General features: G+C 44.7%; 2 protein-coding genes and 1 long non-coding RNA gene across 3 annotated transcripts; 2 read left to right on the plus strand and 1 right to left on the minus strand.

Moving 5' to 3' along the window:
* Positions 1–1855: 1855 nt before the first annotated feature.
* Positions 1856–4452, plus strand: rab5if (RAB5 interacting factor). Its single transcript, XM_058051890.2, has 4 exons — positions 1856–2137; positions 2634–2737; positions 2857–2986; positions 4236–4452. The coding sequence occupies exons 1-4, from the start codon at positions 2030–2032 to the stop codon at positions 4275–4277; spliced, it is 384 nt and encodes a 127-aa protein (XP_057907873.1). The 5' UTR covers positions 1856–2029; the 3' UTR covers positions 4278–4452.
* On the minus strand, positions 4235–6808 carry LOC131104574 (uncharacterized). The gene is made up of 2 exons (XR_009119801.2): positions 6686–6808; positions 4235–6298 (listed from the first exon to the last, which is right to left on the minus strand). It is a non-coding gene; the product is annotated as an uncharacterized LOC131104574 (long non-coding RNA).
* Positions 6809–6819: 11 nt separating this feature from the next.
* Positions 6820–16483, plus strand: dhx35 (DEAH-box helicase 35). The gene is made up of 21 exons (XM_058051889.2): positions 6820–6933; positions 7211–7338; positions 7425–7517; positions 7689–7766; positions 7889–7993; positions 8062–8123; positions 8205–8274; positions 8345–8404; positions 9407–9519; positions 9586–9682; positions 9791–9949; positions 10410–10620; positions 10682–10806; positions 12796–12850; positions 13459–13649; positions 13722–13799; positions 13865–13994; positions 14069–14150; positions 14229–14300; positions 15217–15328; positions 15490–16483. The coding sequence occupies exons 1-21, from the start codon at positions 6894–6896 to the stop codon at positions 15526–15528; spliced, it is 2100 nt and encodes a 699-aa protein (XP_057907872.1). The 5' UTR covers positions 6820–6893; the 3' UTR covers positions 15529–16483.
* The last annotated feature ends 8472 nt before the right edge of the window (positions 16484–24955 follow it).

A 24955-nucleotide genomic window follows, 5' to 3' on the forward strand; every position in this document is an offset into this window, starting at 1 on the left:
GTGTGGAATCTGTGCTACTTGACAGAAGAGTTTCTTTTAAGTCTCAAAATATTTGTTGAGGAGAGGTCATTTTCTAGGCTTTTATGTTGTTTCCAAAACAACTTTTATTGTACTCATCAGGTATTTTATATTTACTTAACTCAAATAGAATTTTTTAACTGATGAATAATCTAGAAGGCAAATCACCAGGAAAAAAGGTCATAACAGTTCATTCATATTTAGATGGATGACTCGTCCAACTTGAGTTTTTTAGGTATCTATCCATATTGGCGATACTTTACTTGTGGGATTGATACCAAATCTAGCAGTATCGCACACCACTAGTGTCCTGTTTTGACTAGCGAGCTCCCAATCTAGTTGAGCATGGGCACGCCTAAAATATCTACAACTGGGTGTAGAAAATGTTTGTGTATTTGTGGTAGAATACTGTGTCATTGTGGTAGAATACTGTGTTGTGGTGGAATATTGGGTTGTTGTGGTATAATACAGTGTATTTGAGGTAGAATTCTATGTTGTTGTGGTAGAATACTGTGTATTTGTGGTAGCATAATGTGTCTTTGTGGTTGAATACTGTGTATTTGTGATGGAATATTGAGTTGTTGTGGTGGAATACTGTGTATTTGTGGTAGAATATGGTGTTGGGGTGGAATACTGGGTTGTTGTGATAGAATACTGTGTATTTGTGGTAGAATTATATGTTGTTGTGGTAGAATACTGTGTATTTGTGGTAGAATACTATGTTGTTGTGGTGGAATACTGGGGTTATTGTGGTAGAATACTGTGTATTTGTGGTAGAATTCTATTTGTGGTAGAATACTGTGTGTCGTGGTAGAATACTGTGTTGTTGTGGTGGAATATTGGGTTGTGGTAAAATACTGTGTATTTGTGGTAGAATATTGGGTTGTTGTGGTAGAATATTGGGTTGTCGCGGTGGAATACTGTGTTGTTGGGGTGGAATACTGTGTTGTTGGGGTGGAATACTGTGTTGTTGTGGTAGAATACTGCGTTGTTGCAGTAGAATACTGCGTTGTTGCAGTAGAATACTGGTGGTAGAATACTGTGTATACTGTGTATCCCCCAACATATACTATCACGGTTCAGCTAGGCCAGAAGAGCTAGGCTTCTGGTTGTAATAATGTGGAGCTACGTTATCAGGCTCAGCAAGGCCCTCTGCTGGACATTAGCGTGTAGAACATAAATGAATGGCTGTTGGGGTCGAAATGCGATAGACCAATGCGGTCTATCGGTCAGCTGTGATAGGCTCCAGCATACCCGCGACCCGAGTGAGGATAAGCGGCATAGAAAATGAAAGGGCCATCTTTGTGAGTAGTTTGCATGTTCTCCCCGGTTTCCTCCACCATTCCAAAAACATGCTAGGTTAATTGGCGACTCCAAATTGTCCATAGGTATGAATGTGGGTGGGCATGGTTGTTTGTCTTTTGTGCTCTGTGATTGGCTGGCCACCAGTCCAGGGTGGACCCCGCCTCTCGCCCGAAGACAGCTGAAAATGAATGAATGAATGAATGTATTATATTTGCTTCAATTCTATTATTCAAGGTCCATTTTCTGTGTAATGTAGTATACACTGTAACCATTCAAAACAATTGAATTATATTTCCTCTCAACATACTTATGCTCCTGTGCTTCAGAATAACAAGCATCAAGTTACTGTCCTCAGACCAGTACTAGACGTGTTTCAGTGAGACTCTGGAGGGCTGGCGTTAGTTGGAGCGTTTACATTTATTGACCACTTGATGACGCTGTAGGTGATTTGCCCTGACTGGCAACGAACAGGCAGGGACGTCGCACTCTCTGATTGGCTGTTCCTGTCGGGGTCAAACGGTGTTGCGCACGCTCTGTCGGCCTTTTCAGACTGGCGTCTAAAATCTGTCAGATCAGCGGACGGTCCTCACCGCTAATACCTTAGCTCGTTTTACCACACTAATTCACTTGACTTAGCGTCGAATACTTGTGGAATCGGTTTCAATTGTTGATTTTCGTCGCTCGGAGCTGAAGGAAAGAGTAAATAATGACGAGCAGCTCTAAGCGGAAAGAAGAAAGTCATTTCGCGAACGGGGGTGTAAAACAGTCCACATGGAGCAAAGCGTTGAACAGTAATGCACTTTGGGACGAGAAGGTCAGTCATACGTCATGTCGAGTTCACCCGAGGTGCTATACACTCTTCCTAGATGCAGTCAGGTTAAACATTCATCTGGTTTCGTTTTAGTGGACACGGTCAGTGTTAATTTGGATACATATTAATTTACGTTTCTCAGCGCCAAGAAAAAAAGAATAATTGTGCCAAGAAAAATACTGACGAAACCGTGTGCATTCTTAGTCAGTGTTTTGTTGTCTCCGACTTGCGTGTGAACCTCACTTTTCCGAAGGTCAAATGCAAGCAGATGGTGTGCAACACCATTGTTACATGTCAAAATATGATGTGCAATGAGCGAGGAAAATGACAAATGATGGCCAGTTGACCACATTATCATATTGAGAATATGATACTATATATTCTATATTCTACTATGTATGAATTACACTGCACAAAAGTATTCGTAACAAAACATGTTTGGTAGCGCTGCAATGATTTAACTCGATTTACCTTTACATTTAATTCTTTGTCTTTGCAGGATGAGTTTTTAGATGTCATTTACTGGCTACGGCAACTCATTGCAGTGATCCTTGGTGTAATTTGGGGTGTCGCCCCACTGAAAGGATTTCTGGGAATCGCCATGTAAGTAAGCGTTCCTGTCCAGCTACGCTGACCAAACATTTATCACTGACTCAAACATGGTTCCTCATGATTGGCATGCTGTGGCGGGAAATATACTCTTCCTGTGTTTGCCTCATTAGATTCTGCATCATCAATGCTGGCGTCCTGTATGTATACTTCAGCAGCTTTCAGCAGATTGACGAGGAAGAGTATGGCGGAACGTGGGAGCTCACCAAAGAAGGCTTCATGACATCTTTTGCTCTTTTTCTGGTGGGAAGATTTTCCATTATGTGTGCTTGATATTTTGAAATCCAATGTGTAAAAAGGAAATTTGGCTAAAGGAGCTAGGATTTGGATAGAATCTACCTGATTTGACTGGAGATCAGGGAGTAGTGGTAAGTGTTCTCATGGTGCTCAACTGAGCTGAAAGGATCCATTATGCTCATTTTGTATTGACTAGTGGACTCCTGTTGATAAGATACACACCATAACCCACTCACAGAGCTTTCTAGATCTTCCACAATCTGCACCTATTCCAGCTGGATTTCCTTGGCTTTTCAAAATGGTCAGTTTTAATTAATTCCACCTAAGGCCCACATCTGAGCACTTTGATTGGGCACACTCCAAGTGCTACTGAGGACTTCCGAACTACTGCCGTATCCCAATTTCCCATTTTGTCGGTAGAGGAGTTGATAAGAAATGAATAAAGACTTTAGAGAACTATTGGTACCTCATGAGCTACTGGTTAAAGAGCCCTGACTTACCATGTATGAACTCACAGTGGTATTGTAGGTCCGCGTTTATTGAGTGCAGACAATCTTGACACATCAGTCATGTAGATTTGGGGATTTTTTTGCGGGACTATCCGTTTATAAAAAAAAAAACTGGTGGAAAAGGCTATTAGCAACTCCAGACATCAACACACTTGTCATTTCCATGCATGCGGGTAAGACGCTCCCTGTATGTCTACAATATAATGCTACATAGACAACCCGATTGCTTACACAAAATAAACAGTTCGGACCCTGATAAAATCAGTTGTCTTTTACAGCTTGTGCATCTGACTCTTCAATATGACCAAGTAACATTGGAAAAGCATCGGGCTTCAGCAACTGTCCAGCTTGGCCCCATATTTTTCCTCTTGCTGGTCAAGAATCTGGAACTCCAACCACTTCTGCCTGATGTTTGCCTCTTTAAAAGAAATATTTCCTGGAAGCCATTAGCGTGAGCTCTGTGTTAGCATGGTGAAATCTTTGAGGGCAAGCCTACAGCTTGTACCTCGGAACGCCCATATAAGGAAGTCATCTCATTGTGACATCACAGTGAAACGGACTCTTCAGAGCCTTCCAAACATCTTTCAGGGCTCACTTCCAAATGTGCAAACCTCATGATTTGAAGCTTTGGCATGGTTTAACAGCAGAATACAACTACAACTAGCTACATGTATGTAACAAGCATAACAGGTCTCCTTTTAAAACACATGGCTGAATTCTTTTTTTTGTTGGTTTGTCCTTCCCAGGTGGTGTGGATAATCTTTTACACAGCCCTACATTTCGACTGAAAGGATTCCACAGGACACTTTATACGAACATTTGTGTCGGTGGTCAAGGCGCACAACATCCATGGCTGGGAGGTGCTGGTATACAGTCTGACTGCTCAGCGTGCACTGCATCATCTGAATAGTTTTTTGAGGATGGACATGATTAAATCGGTTATTGATCGGTTCCGCTTTTAAAGGGGCTCCAGGTTTCCATTTGTCTTTCTGGTTTTCTCACACAGGTGTCATATTGTGTCTGACAACGACTGAACACTTAAGTCAATGGGGATTGGTTGTTTCCATGGTGTGACTGAAATGAGTCGACATGAAATGGGATACATACAGTATGCATTCATTTTTTCACCACTTGCTACTGAGTCCTTTATCTGAACTCAGATTTGCTCTGAATTTCTTTATAACAACAATTGGATGCATCAGTATTTGTCCAGGGTCTGTCTATATGAATCGAGCACAACAGTCACCTCTGTTTGAAAGTGAATGCGTTTCTTTTGATTCTTCTGAAGCGCATGACAAACTAGTGTATGCTAAATGTGGTTTGCAGTCTGTGTTCTCCAATACTCCTGAAGCCAAAGGGAGGAAAGACTGTTGACAGATGTAAGATGAATATCTAATTGTCTCATGTATGATTATGACTAGTTGTGAGCGTAGATTTGTTTCTTCACATGTAGCTCCCTGATCAGAGTTTTACCTCTAGTTTGAAGCTAACTTAGGCCGTTGTGTAATTTCTCCATTATGAACACGTCGACGACATTGACATGCTCACAGTATGTACCTCTGTTATGTCTGGCCTGATGTCACATCCTGCTCAGTATTTTCTAGTAGAGGACTTGGGTTCTCAGTTCTTGCAAAGTTATTGATACCGTCAGCCTGGTGTTTGAAAGGATTGTATTTTCTGATCAAGTCTCTTTGGGAATCAATAAACATGGGCTTCATTTGGCCTTCATTTTCAATGAGATTGTACCCGTTTAATGAATAAAGTTTCTTTTGGGACTTGAGGGCAAATGAAAGGGGAAAGGATTTAAGTGCGAATGTATTCTTATTTTCCCCTAAAGCTATGTACCTGGGGGCAAATAAAGGCACATAGAGCAGCATGTCGACAATGTAAACACAAATGTTAGTAAATGACAATGAAACAGCACATAATCCAACCAGTAAGTTTACATACAAGCAGGCCAGTGTTTAAAATGCTACAGTATAATACAAGTAACAGAAAGTCTCTATAGTGGGGACCACTATAATTCAAGTTAGCCTGAGGTAGGTGTATTACGGGGGCAAATGGTGTTCGGTAAGTGGATAGTAAAGAGTGAATTACCATACAGACGTCTTGGCTTGAGGAGCACTGCTACGGTGGCCAATATTTACCTTTAGGAACAATTTAACATATTCAGGTTATTGATCTGGTGCAACAATTAGAATTAAAGTTACATTTGCTGTGACTTTCTAATTAAAGATAATATTATCTACGACTAAGCATAGTAACCAAAGTACTCTATGAATACAAAGTGATAATAAAATAAAGCATTACGTTTTTGAATAATCGTCGTTTTTCAACCTCTGAGTCAATTCGAATACACAAGCTAAACAAAATGTTATTTTAGCAAATGAAAATGTTGAAACGCGTCATTCGTCAAACCCACGAGCCAGGCTGGAGCACGTGACGTCATCAAGCAGCGTCGAAACGGTGGTTGTGTCGGAATTCGGGGTCTGCATCGTGAAAGTGCTCATTTGTAGGATGCATGACGTCATCCGAATTAGAAAGTCCACGAAGGCTTCTCCAAATGCGGCCGACAAATGTGTCCTTCTCCATTGAGAAGAAGTCTGCATTCCAACCAACCTTCGTGGTCAATCATCTCCCAACATCTTTGCGCGCTTCCGTCTAACCCTTAAAAAAGTCATCATTAAGGGGCAGAGCTGAGAGAATCATACATCAATCCATTTTCTATACCGCTTATCCTCACGAGGGTTGTGGGCATGCTGGAGCCTATCCCAGCTGTCTTCGGGAGAGCGGCGGGGTCCACCCTGGACTGGTGGCCAGCAAATCACAGGGTACATATAGACAAACAACCATTCAACAAACCATTCAAGTTTCTACAACGTGGAGAGATTTGACTTTTGATATTACTACCGTTATTTCAATACGTAACACTTCATCTTATGAACATAAATGGAACATGATTGTCATTATTTGTGTTCATCACTACATGTTTTGTTGGCAAATTCCGTGCGTTAACTTTCATGAATGTAAAGAAGAAAGGAAGTGGCCAAAACGGAATAACTAAGTAAAGGAGCTATGAATATTACTACTGTTTAATATGTCAGGTTTAGCTGTGAGCTTGAGATAAATCTGTAGAAGGATAACATTTCTTCTCTCTCCTGTAAAACCTCATTAAAAAAACGAAAGCGTTTCTTACTTTTACTGTGGCAATTGAAGGCAGATATTCTGTCATGACGTCAGGGTAAACATGAGACCACGTGACACAACCAGGAAGTGCGAGGAAGGCGGGACCGTCCGAATGCACAAGGTTGGTTCGCGGCTGGAGGAGGAGTCTGGCCTCCTTCGACCGGGTAGTAGGATGCAGACCCCGGATTCAGATACGGCCGCTGTGACGTAAATCCAAGATGGCGGGTTCCCGTTCCATGTTGAAATTTTGGAAGCCGGGTAAGTGAGTCTAGATAAGTGTAAAAGCCATACAGTTACTCATATGCTGCTCTAAAGTAATTACATTATCAGCAGCTATACTCATCTGTCAGCGTTTTAATGTTTTTTGAGCAATTTAGAATCTGCGCGTCATCTGCAGCCAATTCTGCTCAGCGCTGCGGGATGTTGCCTTTCAAAATAAAACACGGGGCGTAAATTACAACAGCGAACTAACTAACTTCTCGCTAACAGCGAATCGCATTGCACATCTTGATAGCATCGGCTGTGTCCCGTGCAGGGTCCGATGCACCGGCGATCTCCGAGGAGCGTGAACTCAACACGGAGACCATCGGCTCCACAGCCGTCTTCAACCCGTACATTGCACTCTCCATAGAGAAGCAGAGACAGAAGCTCCCCGTTTTCAAGGTGTCCCCAACCATTTCCAAGATGCCTGATTGTCACATCGCGGCGAATTAACACAATCTCACGGGGCCACATTGTTGTGTATCCAGCACAGAAACAACATCCTGTACTTGGTGGAGAACTTTCAGACTGTCATCATAGTTGGAGAAACAGGATGCGGGAAGACCACCCAGATACCTCAGGTTTGGACAAGTTTGGTAAAATAGTCAAAATGATATCATGTAGTCTTCAGTGGAATGAAATATGTACTTTGCTGCTATGCAGTGATGCTCATCATGTGACTTTAACCTACAACATGACCTCAGCTTGTGTTGTGTCAATGCATCAGTCCACTATCGCTCTGTCATTATCAGTACCTGCTGGAGGCCGGCTGGGCAGCAGAGGGGAGGGTGGTTGGAGTGACACAGCCTCGACGTGTGGCTGCTGTGTCTGTAAGAGCGCTACACATGTCCTACAACAGCTTTGCCACAGTCCTCTCTCTCAAGGAATATCAGCTGAACGCTTCAGGGAAGCGGTCATGTCAAGCGCTTCTTCTCCTTTGTCTTGGTGACAGGTGGCCAGCCGTGTTGCAGAGGAGAGAGGTGCTCGGTTAGGACATGAGGTGGGCTACACCATCAGGTTTGATGACTGCTCCGACCCCCAAGCTACCAGGATCAAGGTATTCCCAAACAGATGCTAACCTCCTTTACTTGGAGAATACCATTTCACCGTAGCCGTGTGCTGTAGTTCTTGACAGATGGAATGCTGGTTCGGGAGATGATGGCTGACCCCCTTCTTAAAAAATACAGGTACCCTTCTAGAGCCACAGAACTGCAAAGATAGATTCCGTCAGTGGGTGCTGGTATCATGTTTTTTGCTCTGCTCCTCAGTGTGTTGATGCTTGACGAAGCACACGAGAGAACCCTTTGCACCGACATAGCCATTGGCCTGCTGAAGAAGGTTACATGGGTTCATGCTTTTTGCTGTGGAATTTTTATGAGTGTTTGAAAGAATAATTTTCCTCCGCCAGATCCAGAAGAAACGTCGAGACCTGCGGCTCATTGTGGCCTCTGCTACTCTGGATGCCAAGGTAACTGTATCATTAAGATGAAGAGATATGCTGCCTTGGTAGAACAGATCAGTCAATGTCAGGCCGGAACACGGCGTGCTGACAAATGCGATGGAGCGATGGAAGAAAGACATAATCAGGACAAGACTTTGTGCGCAGTGTTCAACATCAGCGGTAACGTCCTATTGGATGTCAACTTTCGATTTTGAAGGTGTACATAATATTAAGTCCGATTCCAACATGTGACCGATTATGTCTTTCCCCCTTTCTGACCTATAAATGTAGTTAGAATGTTGTATTCCGGTGTTAAAGGGGACCTGTGACGCTTTTTCCACCTTTCTGACCTATAAATGTAGTTAGAATGTTGTATTCTGGTGTTAAAGGGGACCTGTGATGCTTTTTCCACCTTTCTGACCTATAAATGTAGTTAGAATGTTGTATTCCGGTGTTAAAGGGGACCTATGACGCTTTTTCCACCTTTCTGACCTATAAATGTAGTTAGAATGTTGTATTCCGGTGTTAAAGGGGACCTATGACGCTTTTTCCACCTTTCTGACCTATAAATGTAGTTAGAATGTTGTATTCTGGTGTTAAACTATGCCAAAGTTTCAGATCATGAGGCTTGCGCATTTGGAAGTGAACCCTGGAAGAAGTAGGGATGGCTCAAAACGCTCACGTTCAAAAGGCATGATAAAACCGGCCCTTTGTGATGTCACAGAGGGGCCGACTTCCTTATTGGTTTGTAGTTAGGAAGCACTTTGGGGGTGTGGCCAATCAAGGGGGCGTGCTCGGAGGCGGGTCGTAGGGGCAATAAATGAAAATGTTTTGTCAGGAAGCACAAATCCAAGGAAATCCAGCTGGAAAAGGTGCGGATTCTGGAAGATCTAGAAGGTTTCTAGATGTGTGTAGCTTCTATGGTGTGTATTAAAATCTCTTATGTGAATGTGTGTAATTTCATAACAACAGCATATATCAGTCAGTTGTGACATTTCTTGCAAACAACCCAATTCCTGTTCTGTGAAGAAATTCCACCAGTTCTTCAACCTGAACGAGTCTGGAGATCCGACTAAGGACACTTGTGGCATTTTAACCGTGGAGGGACGCACCTTTCCCGTGGATATTTTCTACACTGTCAGGTACCTACAAAGACTGTTTCATTTTGTGACTCAACCTAAGCCCCGCCCACTCTGGTCGGCCTTCAGCCCCGTACCTGACTATGTGAAGGCCACAGTGGAGACGGTGATGAAGATACATGAGACAGAAGATAATGGGGACGTGCTGGTGTTCCTCACTGGGCAGGTATGAGGCTATATTTGTACTTCCAGTTATTTAACGACCTCGTGGACGTTGTCAGCCTGAGATCACTCTGTGGAATTATCTTATCATGCCTTGAAATTGTCTCGCCAGGATGAAGTGGAGAAGGTGGTGTTGCTGCTGAAGGACCAAGCCAGGTCTCTGTCACGACAAGGCATGAAGAAACACCTGAGGGTTTTGCCAATGTATTCTGGTTTGCCTTACGCTGAGCAGATGAAGGTCTTTGAGCGGGTGCCTGCTACAGTCCGCAAAGTAAATATGCTGACGCATGTTTGTCACCAGTCATGGTCATTGAGCCTTTGTGGATGTTTGGGTGATGCATCAGCAAAAAGTCAGACATTACGCTTAGATTCTTACATTTGGCTGTACGCTAAATTTACAAACGGGAAGTTAGCTAATGTTGGAAGTTAGGAGCAAAAATGTAATTGAGCCGTATTAGGGACAATTTATTGGAGCATAACAGTTTCAACAGTGAAACTTGAGCTCCTTCATTCACCAAACTCCAGATGAGGCTGAGCTGGTGATACGTCTGCTGGGTGCAGCCAGGTAGTGCAATCCAACCACGGTTTTGTCGAGATGCGATTGAATAGTCTTTCCCACACAATTGATGATCAACTCATTGACATGTTGAATGTGATGTTTCAATCAGCATTGTTGGCGGGAGTATGCTACATTGCCAACACTGGCTAAATGACATCCTGTCTTCCTGCAGGTGGTGGTGGCCACCAACATAGCTGAGACGTCCATTACCATCAACGGCATCGTTTTTGTCATCGACTGTGCTTTCGTGAAGCTACGTGCATATAACCCCAGTACTGCCATTGAATCCCTGGTGGTGACACCCATCTCCAAGGCTTCTGCCAGCCAGAGGGCTGGGAGAGCGGGTCGGAACCGACCAGGGAAATGCTTTCGACTCTATACAGGTATGTATACATGTTCTTATGTGAGTGTTATCATGCACTGTTAACATGTTTCCTTCATCAGAGGAGGACTTTGAGAAGCTGCCTTCCTCCACTGTACCGGAAATGCAGCGCACTAATTTGGCCCCAGTCATCCTGCAGCTCAAAGCTTTGGGCATTGACAACGTTCTGCGATTCAGCTTCCTTTCGGTGAGTCGCTGACTTTGCATTGACAGGGAGAGTGATTGCATTTGACCAAGTAGGGTGTTAAAGTAGAAACCATCTTCTTAGGAAGTTCATCTGAAGTTTGATGTTTCAATTCATTGAGGAATCGGTTACATACTATGTCCCAGTGTCCATACGAGACAAACACAGGCCACGGCCCGAATCTGCCCACTGGTCCGTGGAACGGCAACAATCTGCATAAGCAAGCAATTATTCTGGCATCAACTACAGTATTATCTGGAGTATTACCAGTATTATCCGAGTACAGCCATTCTTACTCATTCCGACCCAAAGTAAGAATACTTTACTGTACACAACTAAAAACGACACCGCTTTCACGATTACATCCCGTCTGTACAAAATAACACCTTAAAGAATAACACCTAAAAGGGACCAATGATGCCTTTCACCTTTCTGACCTATAAATGTAGTTAGAATGTTGTATTGGGGTGTTAAACCATGCCAAAGGTTCAGATCATGAGGTTTGCGCATTTGGAAGTGAGCCCTGAAAGACATTGGGATAGCTCAAAACGTTGGCTTTGAAAAGGCGTGGTAAAATTGCCCCTTAGTGATGTCACAGAGGGGTGGACTTCCTTATATAGAAACTCATATCAGTAACTTGTATGAGTAGGTGCTTGCGGGACCCATGAAATCCAAAGCAATCCAGCCGAATAGATGCAGATTATGGAAGAACTATTGGGCTTTGTGTGCTGGTTTTCATGTGTAGCTGCTCCACAGGAGTCCACGACTCCATAAAAAAGGGCTGGTCATTAAAGGTCCCCTTTCAAGAGGCATTGAAAAGTGATCATTTTAACTACCGCAGAGCATGCTGGGATACGTGTAATCCACCCATTCCAGCGCTGCCCACTCTGCCGTGTGACACATCTCACAGATTGTGATGTTTTTGTGTCGAAATAAAATCCTGTAGCTTTTGTGTTGACGTTGAGAAGGTGGTCGATCAACAATCACATTAGTGAAACAAACAAATACTTCATGTATTTTTCTGGCTCAACCAACTCAGCAGTCAGGATAAATTCATGGCCTCAGAGACGGATCGCAAAAAAGAAATTGATCTCCTAAATTTTGTTCAGCCGTGACCGAAAGTCTGTGTTTAGTTTTGGCATCCTGTGTGATTGCGTTCCCTAGATGCCCTTGGTGAACCATAGCAATAGGAATATAAATAGGAACCAAGATAATAGTATGGCTAGTTCGGCCTAACCCGTGTAAGTTCCTGCCGCGTGGAAATTAGACGCGGCAAATCGGGCAGAGACTTTTATAGTCAGTGCGTGATGGTCTTACGGTTCGCCCAAATTCTCCCAGATGGTCGGGGACAGCATGGGGAGTCTGCAGCCTGCATCCAACAACAGCGTAGAAGTTAAAGCATTGTTGTTTAGAACATGGCGTGGTTTAAGTGTGAGCTTAAACCAAGAGGAAGAACCTTTTATGTTTTTATATCAGGTTATGTAGCGAAAGGAGACAGGCAGCTGGCGAGGGTGAATATATAAATATAATCTTCCAAGATGCCAGTGTTGTCAAACCCTCGCCACCAGGGGCTCTTTCCTGTCCGCCAATGTGTTCAGAGAGACGTTGCACGGAGGCTTGTGGTGACAAAAGTGATGTGATTTGGCCACACAGAGCCGTGTGGACGTCACAGATGCGTCAAGCATGAACCGGTGCCTTCCTTCTTCAGTTAGTTCAATAAGTCCTAGCAAGTGTTTGTTGATGTTCATTTACTCAAACAATCATAGATGATCATTGATGTCACTAGTTGAGCGTGTCTAAAACAAACACACCACACCAAGCATACCATGTCATGCATTTGAAAGGGACGCATGTATTGATTAGAGGTGAATTGCTATACATTTGTAATTCATCATAGTTGTAAGATGCTGGAGAGCATGAAGATGTATCTTGGAACTGTTTTAAGTGAGGAAGTGAGGAACTTATCCGTTGTATTTATTTTCCAACTGACAGCCTCCTCCAGCTCAGACCATGGTTCAGGCCCTGGAACTTCTTTATGCTCTAGGAGGTAAGAAATGCTGCCATGATATGAGGAGGGACCCCCAAATCAAATTTAAGCATGGAGGATTGATCACATTATGGCCAGCGACACGGTGTGTGTATGTATAAATGTGTGTATATATGTGTATATATATATATATATATATATATGTGTATATATATGTATGTGTATATATATGTATATGTATATATGTGTGTATATGTATGTATATGTGTATATATGTGTATATGTATGTATATGTGTATATATATGTGTGTATATGTATGTATATGTGTATATATATGTGTATATATGTATGTATATATGTATATATGTATGTATATATGTATATATGTATGTATATATGTATATATGTATATATATATGTGTATATATATGTGTATATATGTATGTATATATATGTGTATATGTATATATATATGTGTATATATGTATATGTATATATATATGTGTATATATATATGTATATATGTATATGTATATATATATATATGTGTATATATATATATGTATATGTATATGTGTATGTGTGTTTCTCCCACTCTGCCCAAGCTGTAAATGTGGGAGAAACGCTGCTAAGGTGTTAAAGTGACTAAAACTGCGTCCACCCGCAGGCCTGGATAATTACGGACGTTTGACTGATCCCATGGGCATCCGGATGGCGGAGTTCCCTCTCAGCCCCATGTTTGCCAAGATGCTGCTGGAGTCAGGAAACTTTGGTTGCTCCAAAGAGATTGTCACCATTGCTGCAATGATGCAGATTCAGAATATATTTGTTGTACCACCCAACCAGAAGAAAGCTGCTGTAAGTAAATGCCATGACGTATTTGCTGTCAACTGACAAGGCATGAACCCATTTCTGTCCCGTCACCCTCAGGCCCGCGAGCACAGGAAATTTGCCGTTGCTGAAGGCGACCACCTCACCATGCTCAACGTATATGAAGCTTACATGAAGGTGCAGTGGGTGTACGTCGGTGTGTCTGTCAGGAAGGGTTCATCATGTTCTTTTTTCATCTTCAGCACCAGAAGAGCTCCCAGTGGTGTCAGCAGCATTATCTCAATTACAAAGGTCTGCAGCGCGCCGCGACTGTACGAGAGCAGCTGCGGCGTCTCATGAGCAAGTTCAAGGTTCCGTGGACTTCCAGTGAAGGTATTTCCTGGTCGTTGGATCTGCTGCCTTGCATGTTTGATGCTAAAACATCCTCAGCGCCTCTTCTCGTGCAGGCGATCCTGATGTCATTTTGAGGTGCATTGTGTCTGGATTTTTTTCCAATGCAGCACGCATTCACCACTCTGGTTCTTACAGGTAAATTTCACCTTGTCTGAACTTGTCCGACTGTCCACCGCTTGTCAATGACATACTCTACATTACTTTCTCTGCCAGAACTTTACGAGACGACCGTGAGCTTCACATTCATCCCACCTCTGTACTCTACGGTGAAAAGCCTCCAAAATGGTTAGAATACTTTCTTCCTACCAGGCATGGGCGAACCACAGTCCACGGGCCGCATACCTTATGCTCTGCTGACCTTTTCAAACTGGCCAGTCCAACTTCTCAACACTATTTGATGAAACGCTAACGCTATTTTTAAAATACCGTCAGTCTTGAACCATTCTTAGCAAAAGAATTTGCTTTCTAATGCGCCAATAGTGAAAATGTCCTCTATCTCAAGCCATACTGATAGCATATTTATCTTTCAGATTCACCTGTAGTTCTCGAGTGTGTTCCAGATGTTTCCTCACCAAGTATCATGACAGCATTGCTATTAAGAAGGGCTGACATAGTAAGCTGGGTTTTGAACGCTGTTGCGATAGGAACAAGCCCCAGGCGTCATCACAATGCTAGTGTTTCATGTGGCTGATAAGGGTTGATGTGTTGAAACTCAAAGTTTTGAGTTTTTGGAGGTCATCACTGAATGCTTGCAGAGCATTTGACCAGTGAATAAGTCCCAGCATGTATTTTTTTTTTTTAACAAGTGAGCTCAGGCCGTTTACACCACGTCGCAGAGAAAGCGTGCTTGATTTGCACAGCCGAACCCACCTACAGCACAGTACTGGTCATCTGGCCTCACTGGAGTCGATTTCAATCTGATATGGCAGCTATGTTTGAATGTTAGTGGATTTATGGTGGTGAGCGTGCCTGATTCTAGCTTCCAGCTCATAGCCGCCCATTTCCCATGCCACGTATCCCCCATGGTCATGGTGGTGTGATGGAGCCTGGCTTACAGCTAGTTAGAACCCCAAATTCAGTATCTCCGAAAAGTGTCTTAGTTTGGAATCGATTCCACTTTATGAAGATGCACCGTGTGTTCGCCCGTCCCTGGTCTTGTTTTTCCAGTGTTGTGTTGTTATGGCAACACCCTTCTCTCCAGGGTTGTCTTCAACGAGGTCGTGCAGACGAGCAAGTACTTCATGCGAGATGTTACTGCTGTGGAGTCATCTTGGCTGGTGGAATTGGCGCCGCACTTTTACAAGCAGGCTAAAGTAAGTCGACGTTTTGTAAAGTTCCATTTGGACGTTGGCTTCACATCTCAACACGGGACAACACTGTGAATAGATGACGGCAGTGTCGTGGTGGTGGTCTGTGTACCACGGAGCACCGTTCTGATTTGGCCTGCTTTACTAAGTCCTGTCTTCTCTTTCAGCATGGCTCACTTGGTAGCAAGCGATCCCGTGTCCTCTGAACCTGTTGGTCAAGTGAGGAGGACTCCCTCTCCGTGCCATTGCGTAGATGAAGGTGGAATATTTATTAATCACGTCCACGTGCACACCCGTGACCATGCTAGACACCCCCTCCTTGGATGGCGATCTACAGTACTTAGTTAGATCTGCTAAAGAATGTGAGAAGCGTGGCTATGTGCTTTCTTCCAACTGGTAGAGTCAGAGAAGGTCTGGTCCAGGAAGGCTTGCCGCCATACCTGGTTCGAGGCTGTATTTTTGAAGCTGTATCCTGGGAAGGAACAATAGACGTGTTCCTCTTCATTTGCCCACTCATAATCTACGTAGGTGCCTTTAGCAATGTAGCTGTTAACCTGACCTTTTTCTTAATAATGTCAGTCGGGCTCATGAGAACACTGTGAAAAGACTTCCATACCTTTTGTAGCCTTTCAACGGATTACGTCATTTCATTTGTCAGGAATGTGAACACACGGAAAGCTGGGAAAAGCACATGCTTGTCAAAACAATGATGTTAAAGTGCACTGGGATGCAACCTAAAGCCTCTAAAGAACTAGCACACAGCTGTGTGTTGCATTCTTGTCATTCGAAATGTGTCAGAGCTGTGCTGGTCGTAATACACGTAGTGTATACTGTAAATACAGTAGTACTTCACCGTTGGGATCTCCATCACCTGTGACTACTCAATGTTTCTAGCAAGAAGTATCTTACAAATGACTCCTATGTCCAAATTTGCTGTTCAGGCAGGCAGTGTAGAAATTGAAATGTAGGCAGACTTGCATGATTTGTAGTACAACTACCGGACTGTAGATTCTCTAAATCTAAATCTGTCTACACAAGCACAACATACAGTGGCTGGCCAGATGGACTCTTGCATGTGTACATTCCTCTATGCATACGTCACTATCACTGTCAGCTATTCCTCTCAACACCAAATAAATGCTCAACATGATGCAACGATGACCTTGGCTTGTGTGCTTTGTAAGCAAGTGTGTCGGATGGCCACTTGATGTCGCTGTTGCCCCACACTACCCAAGCACGTCCACGCAGGAAGGATAAAGTTGCTTTCCACAGCAAATAGTTTTATCTAGAAAAACGGCAACATTAACGCCTTTTATCGTTTGAAAGCCTTCATGACCGACTTGATCAGAACGACAGTTCCTTAATTTTATTTGGCATTTTCCAGTCCGGTTGGATGAAGAGCTCTCATCAGAGTCCATCTCAGTCCAAGAATGATATTTTTTTCAAATGCATTTCTTGCTAAAATGATAATATTGCCACTTTGTCCCATGTTGCAGGTTGTCCACTGAAGGGAATGCTGAAAGAAATTAAGATTGATGTAACATTTCAAGCAGCAAGCATGAAAACGCCTGAGCGAAGGTTCATGTGAGTCCAGGTTGAAGGGATGACGAAAGCCCACAGTCAGGCTATGAAAAGACAAGTCCTGATGCACCCGGTCCTAGAATACAGCCTCACCTGTCATCAATTATTTATCAGTCAATTAGTGGGTGTGGTGGCACACCAGACCTTCACATCAACTGCAACCTGTCCTCTGACAAGATGCCTAAGATTCAACCGGAGACCAGATGGTGATCAGAACCATCAAGGGTCTCGGCGTCAAGATGTGAGGGAGAGACTGGGACTGTGCCGCTCCCAGAATTTCTCCAGCAACGGTTAAATGCTTTACCAAAGACCACCAACACAAGTCCCACCCACCCTCAAGGACTCAAGTCCGAGAGTGCTGCCCTGGTGGGTCCTCCCTCCCCACCCTATGATCCCCCTTGCTTGTCTTTCAGGAATTCAGGGCCCAGCCTACGAGGCGCTTTTAGAGGCATGGGAGCTCTGCTTCCTCATGGGAAGACGTGTCGTTGGGATTGACGAGGTCTTCCTTCTACTGGTCCACAATGGAGATAAGCGGCACGCCATGCCCTGTCGTGGCAGGACGTGAGGAGGAGGTCCCAAAGGCAGGCACTGCACGAGGTAAGGTCGGTGAGGGTCGGTACACAGGAAGTCAGTCCAATAAGGCAAAGGTATCCAAGAACGGCAGGTAAAAGAAGGGATCGAAAACCAGGCGAGGCAATAACAGGGAATGCTAGAACGAGACATGAATGTACAACGAACTTGCAGCTAATAGGAGGAACTAAATAGGGACCAGGAAATCAGGTGATGAGGGACACCTGAGCACAATCAGGCAGGAGGCGGGATCCCCAAGGTGAAGGCGGGGTCGGAGATGACAGGCATGACATCCCCACCGTACACAGTGACGGCGGTGTCCTGCTTCCGCCTCTTCAGATCAAATCAATGAGTCACTGCCGCAAAGAGCTACATTGCATCACCAATAAAGCGATAAGAAATAATCCTCTGCCTTTCTAGGTCCAGAGCCCTCACGTGCATGGACGGGAATCCAACCATCTAGCCGGAACTTCTCCACCTCGCACGTCAGCTCAGACTCATTCCTCACGAGAGAGGTGACATTCCACGTCCCAAGAGCTCACTTTTGGGAGCCCAAGAGCTCGCTTTTGGGAGCCCAAGGTCCCCACTTTGGGCTGCCACCAGGTGCCCAGCCAGGTGACAGGTGAGCTTCTCAGTTGCTCGGTAACGTTGTGTACTCTCATCCAGTACATGTTTGATGGCACCCGGGGGTAACATTAATGAATGGCTTCCTCGCGTGTGGCCGGATTTCAGTTGGTCTGAAAAAAATCATTGACACGTTTCCATCTACTTGAGAGAATGTTTAACTCTTAAAATGGCTTGATGGAAAAGCAAGTCATGTGTGCATGGCAATTACCCCCAGTTCAGGGTTTGTACATGCTTTGAAAGAAAACATGGAGGTTAATATTTTTCAGCACACGGAACAATGAGTTTGAAGCACTCCCTACCAAATTTACTTGCACCGCATCCCAAAAGACTGAGAACAGCCATGAAACGTCTGTAGAAGTAAAATTGGCATATAACTTGCCAATGTGGACATGTTCACTGTACTCACTGGTGTCATGTGGCACCCCTTTACTAGTTGAAGTCACGCACACAATATTCCTATTTTAACCTGACAATATCAGGGATCTATCCCAGCTGTCTTCGGGTGAGAGGCGGGGTCTAGCCTGGACTGGTGGCCAGCCAATCACAGGGCACATATAGACAAACGACCATTCCCACCCACATTCATACCTGTGGCCAATTAACCTAGCATGTTTTTGGAATGGGGGAAGAAAGCGGAGTACCCGGAGAAAAGCAACGAAAAAAAAAGAATCTGCTGGACCCAGATAAACGTAAACCCATGTAGCCATGCTAGGGTTCTGAATGCAGCTATTGCCAAGCCCCTCCCTCTCAAGCTGCTATTGTCCAATGCTACTATTATGCTGCATTCAAGACAACTCGGGGGAATCTGTAAAATGGAGGCTAAATTTATGAAGACGTCTTAGCAGACATGGATCTTAAAAAGAAGCTGTGCTGGGCATGGATGGAGGAAAGGGGAGGTGACGGCGAACCATTCAGGAGTTGGTGCCAGAAATGAAGGGGGCCATGTGGAAGTTTTTGGGGGCTGTGCTCCAAGAAGCTAGTGTATGCTATAGGGGTGGAGCCCAACCCCTATAGGTATACGTAAGGTATTCAGAATGGCAGCAATAAGGACTTTTATATGAATAATGAATTGGAACAAATACTTAAAAAATATTAGTATTGGGGAACAATGAAAACGTGTGATCAGAAAGGAGACCGCAGTGCATGCCCGGATCAGCCAATGGAATGATGACTGGTGGGCGGGGACAGAGCGACACAGAGCAGCAACGGAGGAGGCTCAACTTATTTAGTTAGCATCCGTATTTTGCTTTGTAAACATTCTACTACCTTTCACCCCAACTGGGTTTCAGATGCTGTAATGGAGTTTGACAGGGAGATGATTCCGTTGGGCTGCATTTAGTTGCTATTTACTTCTGTCCTCCTGTTGGCTCTGTTAGCATTAGCTCGCTAACGATAAGGCTGTTGACAGTGTAACGTTCACATTGTGTAGAATTGGATGGGTGGTATTTGGTACCTTTAAGTTAGTGTGTGTGTGTGTGTGGGGGGGGGGGGGGTCATGGTCACAATGATATTTTAGTAGTTTTTGGTTCATCCATGAATAAGGTTATTATTATTATTATTATTTTGTCTGTACAGGTTCATTGGTGGATTTATGAAAAAACACCGGCCAATTTATTCCTAGTTAATTAATATTATTATTGTTATCTGTATTTTCATTGTATTTAATTTTTATAATAATAATTATTATATACCCATCAGGTTTTGTTATGTTTCAGATCCAAAGTTGAAATGAGGAGTTCCAGTAGCAGCCCTTCCCCTAGACCATGATGTTGAACAATCTTTGCTCTCAGGTCATGTGACAGTTGTTTTGAGGCTGCCATGGTGCTACTCTTCAGAGAAGATGCAAAGAGGACAACAACTTGCCACCACATTGGCCACCTTAAATATCCTTCCTATGATTGGCTTCACTTGTGTATGCAGGTCAAGGGTCATGTTGTGTTCCAATAATTAATGTTACAGGTATTCAAATCAATACCACAACGAGGATGCCAAATGTTTGCCCGTGCCTACTTTAGTTCCCAACATATTTAGGAACATTACCTTCTCATACCACCGTAGACAGACCAACAACCATTCCTACCTATGGACAATTTGGAGTGGCCAATGAAGCTAACGTGAATTTTTATCCCCAATTATAATTAGTTTTAGAATTCCTTATTTCACTCTTTACAATTGTTGTATATGTATATTTATTATCTATTTATTACATAGCTTTCTCTCTCAGAGCTTCTAGGTAGGTTTAGCTTTTGTATTGGGTGGATGCAATCAGCAGCATGGGACTGGTGTAGGCCTCCCCGGTGACAAATTGGAAGTGTCTCGGTCTAGTTTATAGCCCTGATCAGGTCAGAGGAAAAATATTGGAGGTCTGTGTGAGGAGACAGGCCCGCCTGGTGCAGATAAATGGACTGATCATTTCTTATTGAGAAACAATTCCTAAAAGGTAGTTTACTGTGTGACTGGGGAAGCGGCGAGCTAAGAGCAGAACACGCACCCGCTGCTCCTCCCTGACCCTTCCTCCACTGCTGGAATGAAATGGATAGAGAGAACGCCCGTTTCTGATGGCACTCCTCTGCCAGAGAGACACTCCATTTGTTATGAAGTGGGGCTTCTGATGAAGTGTGGGGAGCTCCTCTTTCTTTTTTCTCTCTTTTTCATCCTTCCTTTCTCAGGCGCTACAAGGCCGGCCTTCAGTCTGCTTGCTGTGAAATGGATGGAAGGAGCCGATTGAATTTTACACCCTCCCCGGTCATGATTAATGTGTTTGGTGTGGAGCATCTCGGCAGTTATGCTGCGTGACCACTAGCTGGTGCTCAAAGTCCTCCGTGTCTGCCTTGTGAGAACTGTGCAGAAGGATAAGTGGGTCGAGGGGGGGTCTCTCTCCTACCCCGCCACCCTTCCGGCTTCTGTCCCCCAGTGTTAATGGAAAATATCTGCTCTTGCCCACTGACTGGTTATTACTTCATGGCCAGTTTCCCAGTACGAGCTATATACAGTGTTGGGGGGGGCATAAATGTCACTTTTTTCACTTAGCCCATTGTTAAAGGGTGACAGGCGTGATAAAAAACGTCAGATCATGTTAGCCAATTTCTAATGTTCTCACGTCGTCGGGTTACTTTTTGACTATTCGTTCTTCTATCGTCCATCCATCCATTGTCTATGCGGCTTTTCCTCACTGGGGTGGGGCTGTGTTGGAGCCTATCCCAGTTTTTCTGTCTACAGAAGGATAAAGATGTACGTTAGTGGACCATCTGTGTTTGTCTGTTCTATGAAAATGTTTATGATCGTGTCTCCACAGTACAAACAATCCAACCAGGAGGTCCGCCATGATAAGGCCATTGTTAAGTCGCAAATTGGAAAGCTGGGTCCATATCAGGACCTGGGCCACGGCCCACCCAGACATCTTCCTAGTGTCTGCTGATATGGGACATATCTAATGGAATTAGCAGTCGGGAAGAAGAGACTGGATTTACACCAGATCCCTTGGATGAAAGATCAATAAGGAGCTAAGTGAGTGGAGGCGGGCTAAGCAGGAATAGGAGACGCGTTCATTTAGCATAAATAATGGACTTGCTTTCGAGTAGACGGAGAGATCAAGAGAATGACGTTAAGTGCTAGCTTCAACTTTTTTCCTCCGATATGTATTGGAATTTTATTTCCTTTCAATTTTTGCATCCCGAGTCTGCCCCCCTGGCTATTGTGGAAGTGCCCTTGAGCAAGGCACCAAACCCTCGCAGACTCTACGGCCCCATTCCGCATGCAACAGCATGGAACAATGGTGCCGTGCCCCGGCCCGCTTGGACCAGATGTGCCAGCCTTTCGGTGTGAAGTGGGCCTCAGCCTGGTACCACGGACCTGGTGGGGGTTCACCTGTACTTATCTCACTACAGTTCAACATTTAGTCACGATACCGAGCCCATCTCCATGCCTCCACAAGGTGATTGGAACTCTTTACAGCCAAGTATGAAATGTATGAATGCTGTACCGAACGTTGCAAACTTGAGATAGGTATCAGGAAATGTCAGGAATATGGTTGGAACAATCCCACCCTGACAACAAATATGCGAGTGTCAGGGTTTCAGATTGTCTCTCAATAATTCTTACATCCAAGACAAATCCACATGAAGCCGTACTTCCCTCGTCCAAATAAAGTAGAAAGGACTGCGCCACCTGATGATCCGAATGATGCCAGTATCATCACATCATTCCCTCCTCCCAGCCCGACCCATCTGCCACCATCATCCCCTCCTTGTAAGATGCTTGAGTTGTGTGTCTAAAAAAAGTAGGCGTTAGTTGTTCATGCCAGTCTAGGGCACTGTGGTCCAAGTCCTGACGTGGGCCTTCAACGTTGAGAGTCTCCTGCTCTTCCAACAGCTAATCTAAAGTATGTTATCTTATTCAAAAGCCTGCTTTGAAACCAGGACAAGACGCTCATGACCAACTTTGTGCCCCCCCCATTGGTGGTGTAACGTGGGTGTGGATCTGGGACTGTGCTAGTTAAGGTGGCGTGCAGGTCTATCTTTCACTTGGGGGGGGGGGTACGTGGGGGCGGGCAGTGATGGAGGTGAGAGGAGGTAACTGGAGATAAAAACAATGGAGGAGTGATGGAGGGGGGGGGATTGGTGAATGAGGAAGAAATCGATAGGAAATCAGTGTTTGGGGAGGGCCTGTCGTTTATCAGGTGACTGGGTTAAACAGTGTTAAGGTACTAAAAGTGAGAAAAATATGGGCTCTCCCCGCACCGGTATTGATCAGGGAGAAATGGGGCGGCAGAAGGCCGAAGCCACTAATAAAATAAGACATATCGGAGTAGGAATCCGTCAGGGATCGATGGGCTCGTTGATCAAGGCAACATCTTCACTGGGATTTAAGTTTGTTGTGCCACCCGTGCCCCTTGGCCACAGCCAGGCACATGGGGCACAAGGGTTGACATGACGGATGAGATGGAGGCACGGGAACACCCTGACACCCAGACTGGCCCGTGTGGGTTTGTGGCATTAATATGTCAATATCCTTTGGAAAGGAAGCTACAAGCCAACAGAAGTAGAGCAGGCAACGACTGATACGGACATGAACGCAAGGAATGACGACGACGGCCCTTGAAGAGATCTCCATTGGTGTCAGAAGTGGACAGCATTTCATGTTTCTAGCAGCCTTGGCGAGTTTTGTGTTCATTACTTGCATTTGCATGATTTCTCAACTTTACCCCCCCCCCCCCCCCCCAGTTCTCTAGGAATGGACTCATGATGCTGACCAAAGTTCGGTTTCCTTGGCAGCTCGATGATAACGGAGTTCCAGGTAGCGTCCTTCCAAGCCCTTCCGGTTCTAAAGTCCGCACTGGTTGAAGGTGGAGTGGCTTCCTCATCAACAGTGTCAGTGGCCCGCATGTGTGAAGGAGGCCAATTGACAATCCTCATCTCGCCCATGGAATCTACCTTTCTACATTGCTTGCAGAAAACTAGAAAAGCAGGACAACGTGTCAGGTTGAAGGTTCAGCTGCTGTCGTTTGGGTGGGTTCTGGTCGCCTCTGAGCATGCAGTCCATCAGCGTATTGATGTGTGAGCAGTTGGAGCATTCGAGACTTTCCTGTGTTTAGTACAACTGGCAACCGGTGCATGTTCTTGATGGGAAGGGTCGCTGCTCAGTGGGCAGAGGCCATGACATAAATGCATGGAGGTTTGGGCGGAAACACAGAGAACGCTGGTACTAAACAACCAGCGACGGCGATTGGCATCAGTGGGGGAAGCTTTTTTCTTTAGTCAATATTTTTTTGTGTGAGGGAGAAGTGTGACAAACAAACAACACATCAAGCAGAAAATGTGCGATGTTGAACATCAGCTAGTGCACGTGGGGGAAAATGAGGAACTTCATGGATTAATTTTCTGTTTCCCAAAAATATTTAGCTGGGCAGAAAATCTTGCTGGTTTGGAGTTTTGAATGTGGCCTGATGACCGTTTTGAAATTCAATAGAAAAATAATTAGAAAATTAGAGGGCAGATCAATATGATGTGGTCTGGTGAGCACGCTATTTGTGCACGAGTGTGTGTGTGTGTGTGTGTGTGTGTGTGTGTAGCAGGTCTGACCCGGCCAAAGCAATTGTCCCCGCCACTCCTCTGTGACTGCTGCTGTAGACTGCCGGCTGTAATTGATATTTTCCTGACTGCTGTTTCCTACTTTGTGTGTAATATGAGTGTTGGTTCTCCTTTTTGCTCATTCCGCCCTTCTGACGTTCCAACTAATGGAGCTTCAAACCTCTTTATTGGTCCAGCTTTGCATCACTGACTTCATTTATTCGGAGTTGATTTGACCGCCGCTAATGGCGCCGTGCTGCTGCATTGAAGGGGACGACTGACGATGAGTATTTGGATTTCATCATGGAAACAGTAGTACACAGAGTTGTACACACTTGTGTTCCAGTACTTCTAACAGATACGTGGAGCAGTGGATCATATACAGTAGTCATTGGGGGGCTGAGGAGGCCTCAGAAGTGGGGTTTGGTTTTTGATGCAGGGGTTAGAGGTAGGCTCCGGCCGTAGGTGTATTAGATAATAAATGAATGGCGAGGCCAGGCCGGGCCAGAAGGATTTCAGACGCTATTGGACAGTACCACTACGCCTACCTTCTACTCCTACCAGAACCTCTGCCTCTGCCGGCTCTGCTTGGTAGGAAAAGGGCCTTATTTAGCGTCTGGACCGGCCTTGTTCATGCTTGGTGATTTGTCCTTGTCTAATTATGGCTGTTGGCTGCTGCCCGTGTACACATGACTAATGGAAGGGCTGGGGACAGGGAGGGGCGAGGTTGGGTGTTGGAAGGGAGGGAGTGTGGGGAGGAAACGGTGGACGAGCAGACCGGCCACTA

This window comes from Doryrhamphus excisus, linkage group LG15, assembly GCF_037039965.1.
Source record: "Doryrhamphus excisus strain RoL-2023G ecotype Guam linkage group LG15, RoL_Dexc_Guam_v1.1, whole genome shotgun sequence".
Classification (NCBI taxonomy): Eukaryota; Metazoa; Chordata; class Actinopteri; order Syngnathiformes; family Syngnathidae; genus Doryrhamphus; species Doryrhamphus excisus.

Coding starts and splice junctions, on each gene's coding strand:
- rab5if (XM_058051890.2), top strand. CDS start 2,030: ATGACGAGCAGCTCTAAGCGGAAAGAAGAAAGTCATTTCGCGAACGGG. Junction 2,738..2,856: donor GGATTTCTGGGAATCGCCAT/GTAAGTAAGCGT, acceptor TTGCCTCATTAG/ATTCTGCATCATCAATGCTG. Junction 2,987..4,235: donor CATCTTTTGCTCTTTTTCTG/GTGGGAAGATTT, acceptor TGTCCTTCCCAG/GTGGTGTGGATAATCTTTTA.
- dhx35 (XM_058051889.2), top strand. CDS start 6,894: ATGGCGGGTTCCCGTTCCATGTTGAAATTTTGGAAGCCGG. Junction 12,851..13,458: donor ACTTCTTTATGCTCTAGGAG/GTAAGAAATGCT, acceptor GTCCACCCGCAG/GCCTGGATAATTACGGACGT. Junction 15,329..15,489: donor ACTTTTACAAGCAGGCTAAA/GTAAGTCGACGT, acceptor CTTCTCTTTCAG/CATGGCTCACTTGGTAGCAA.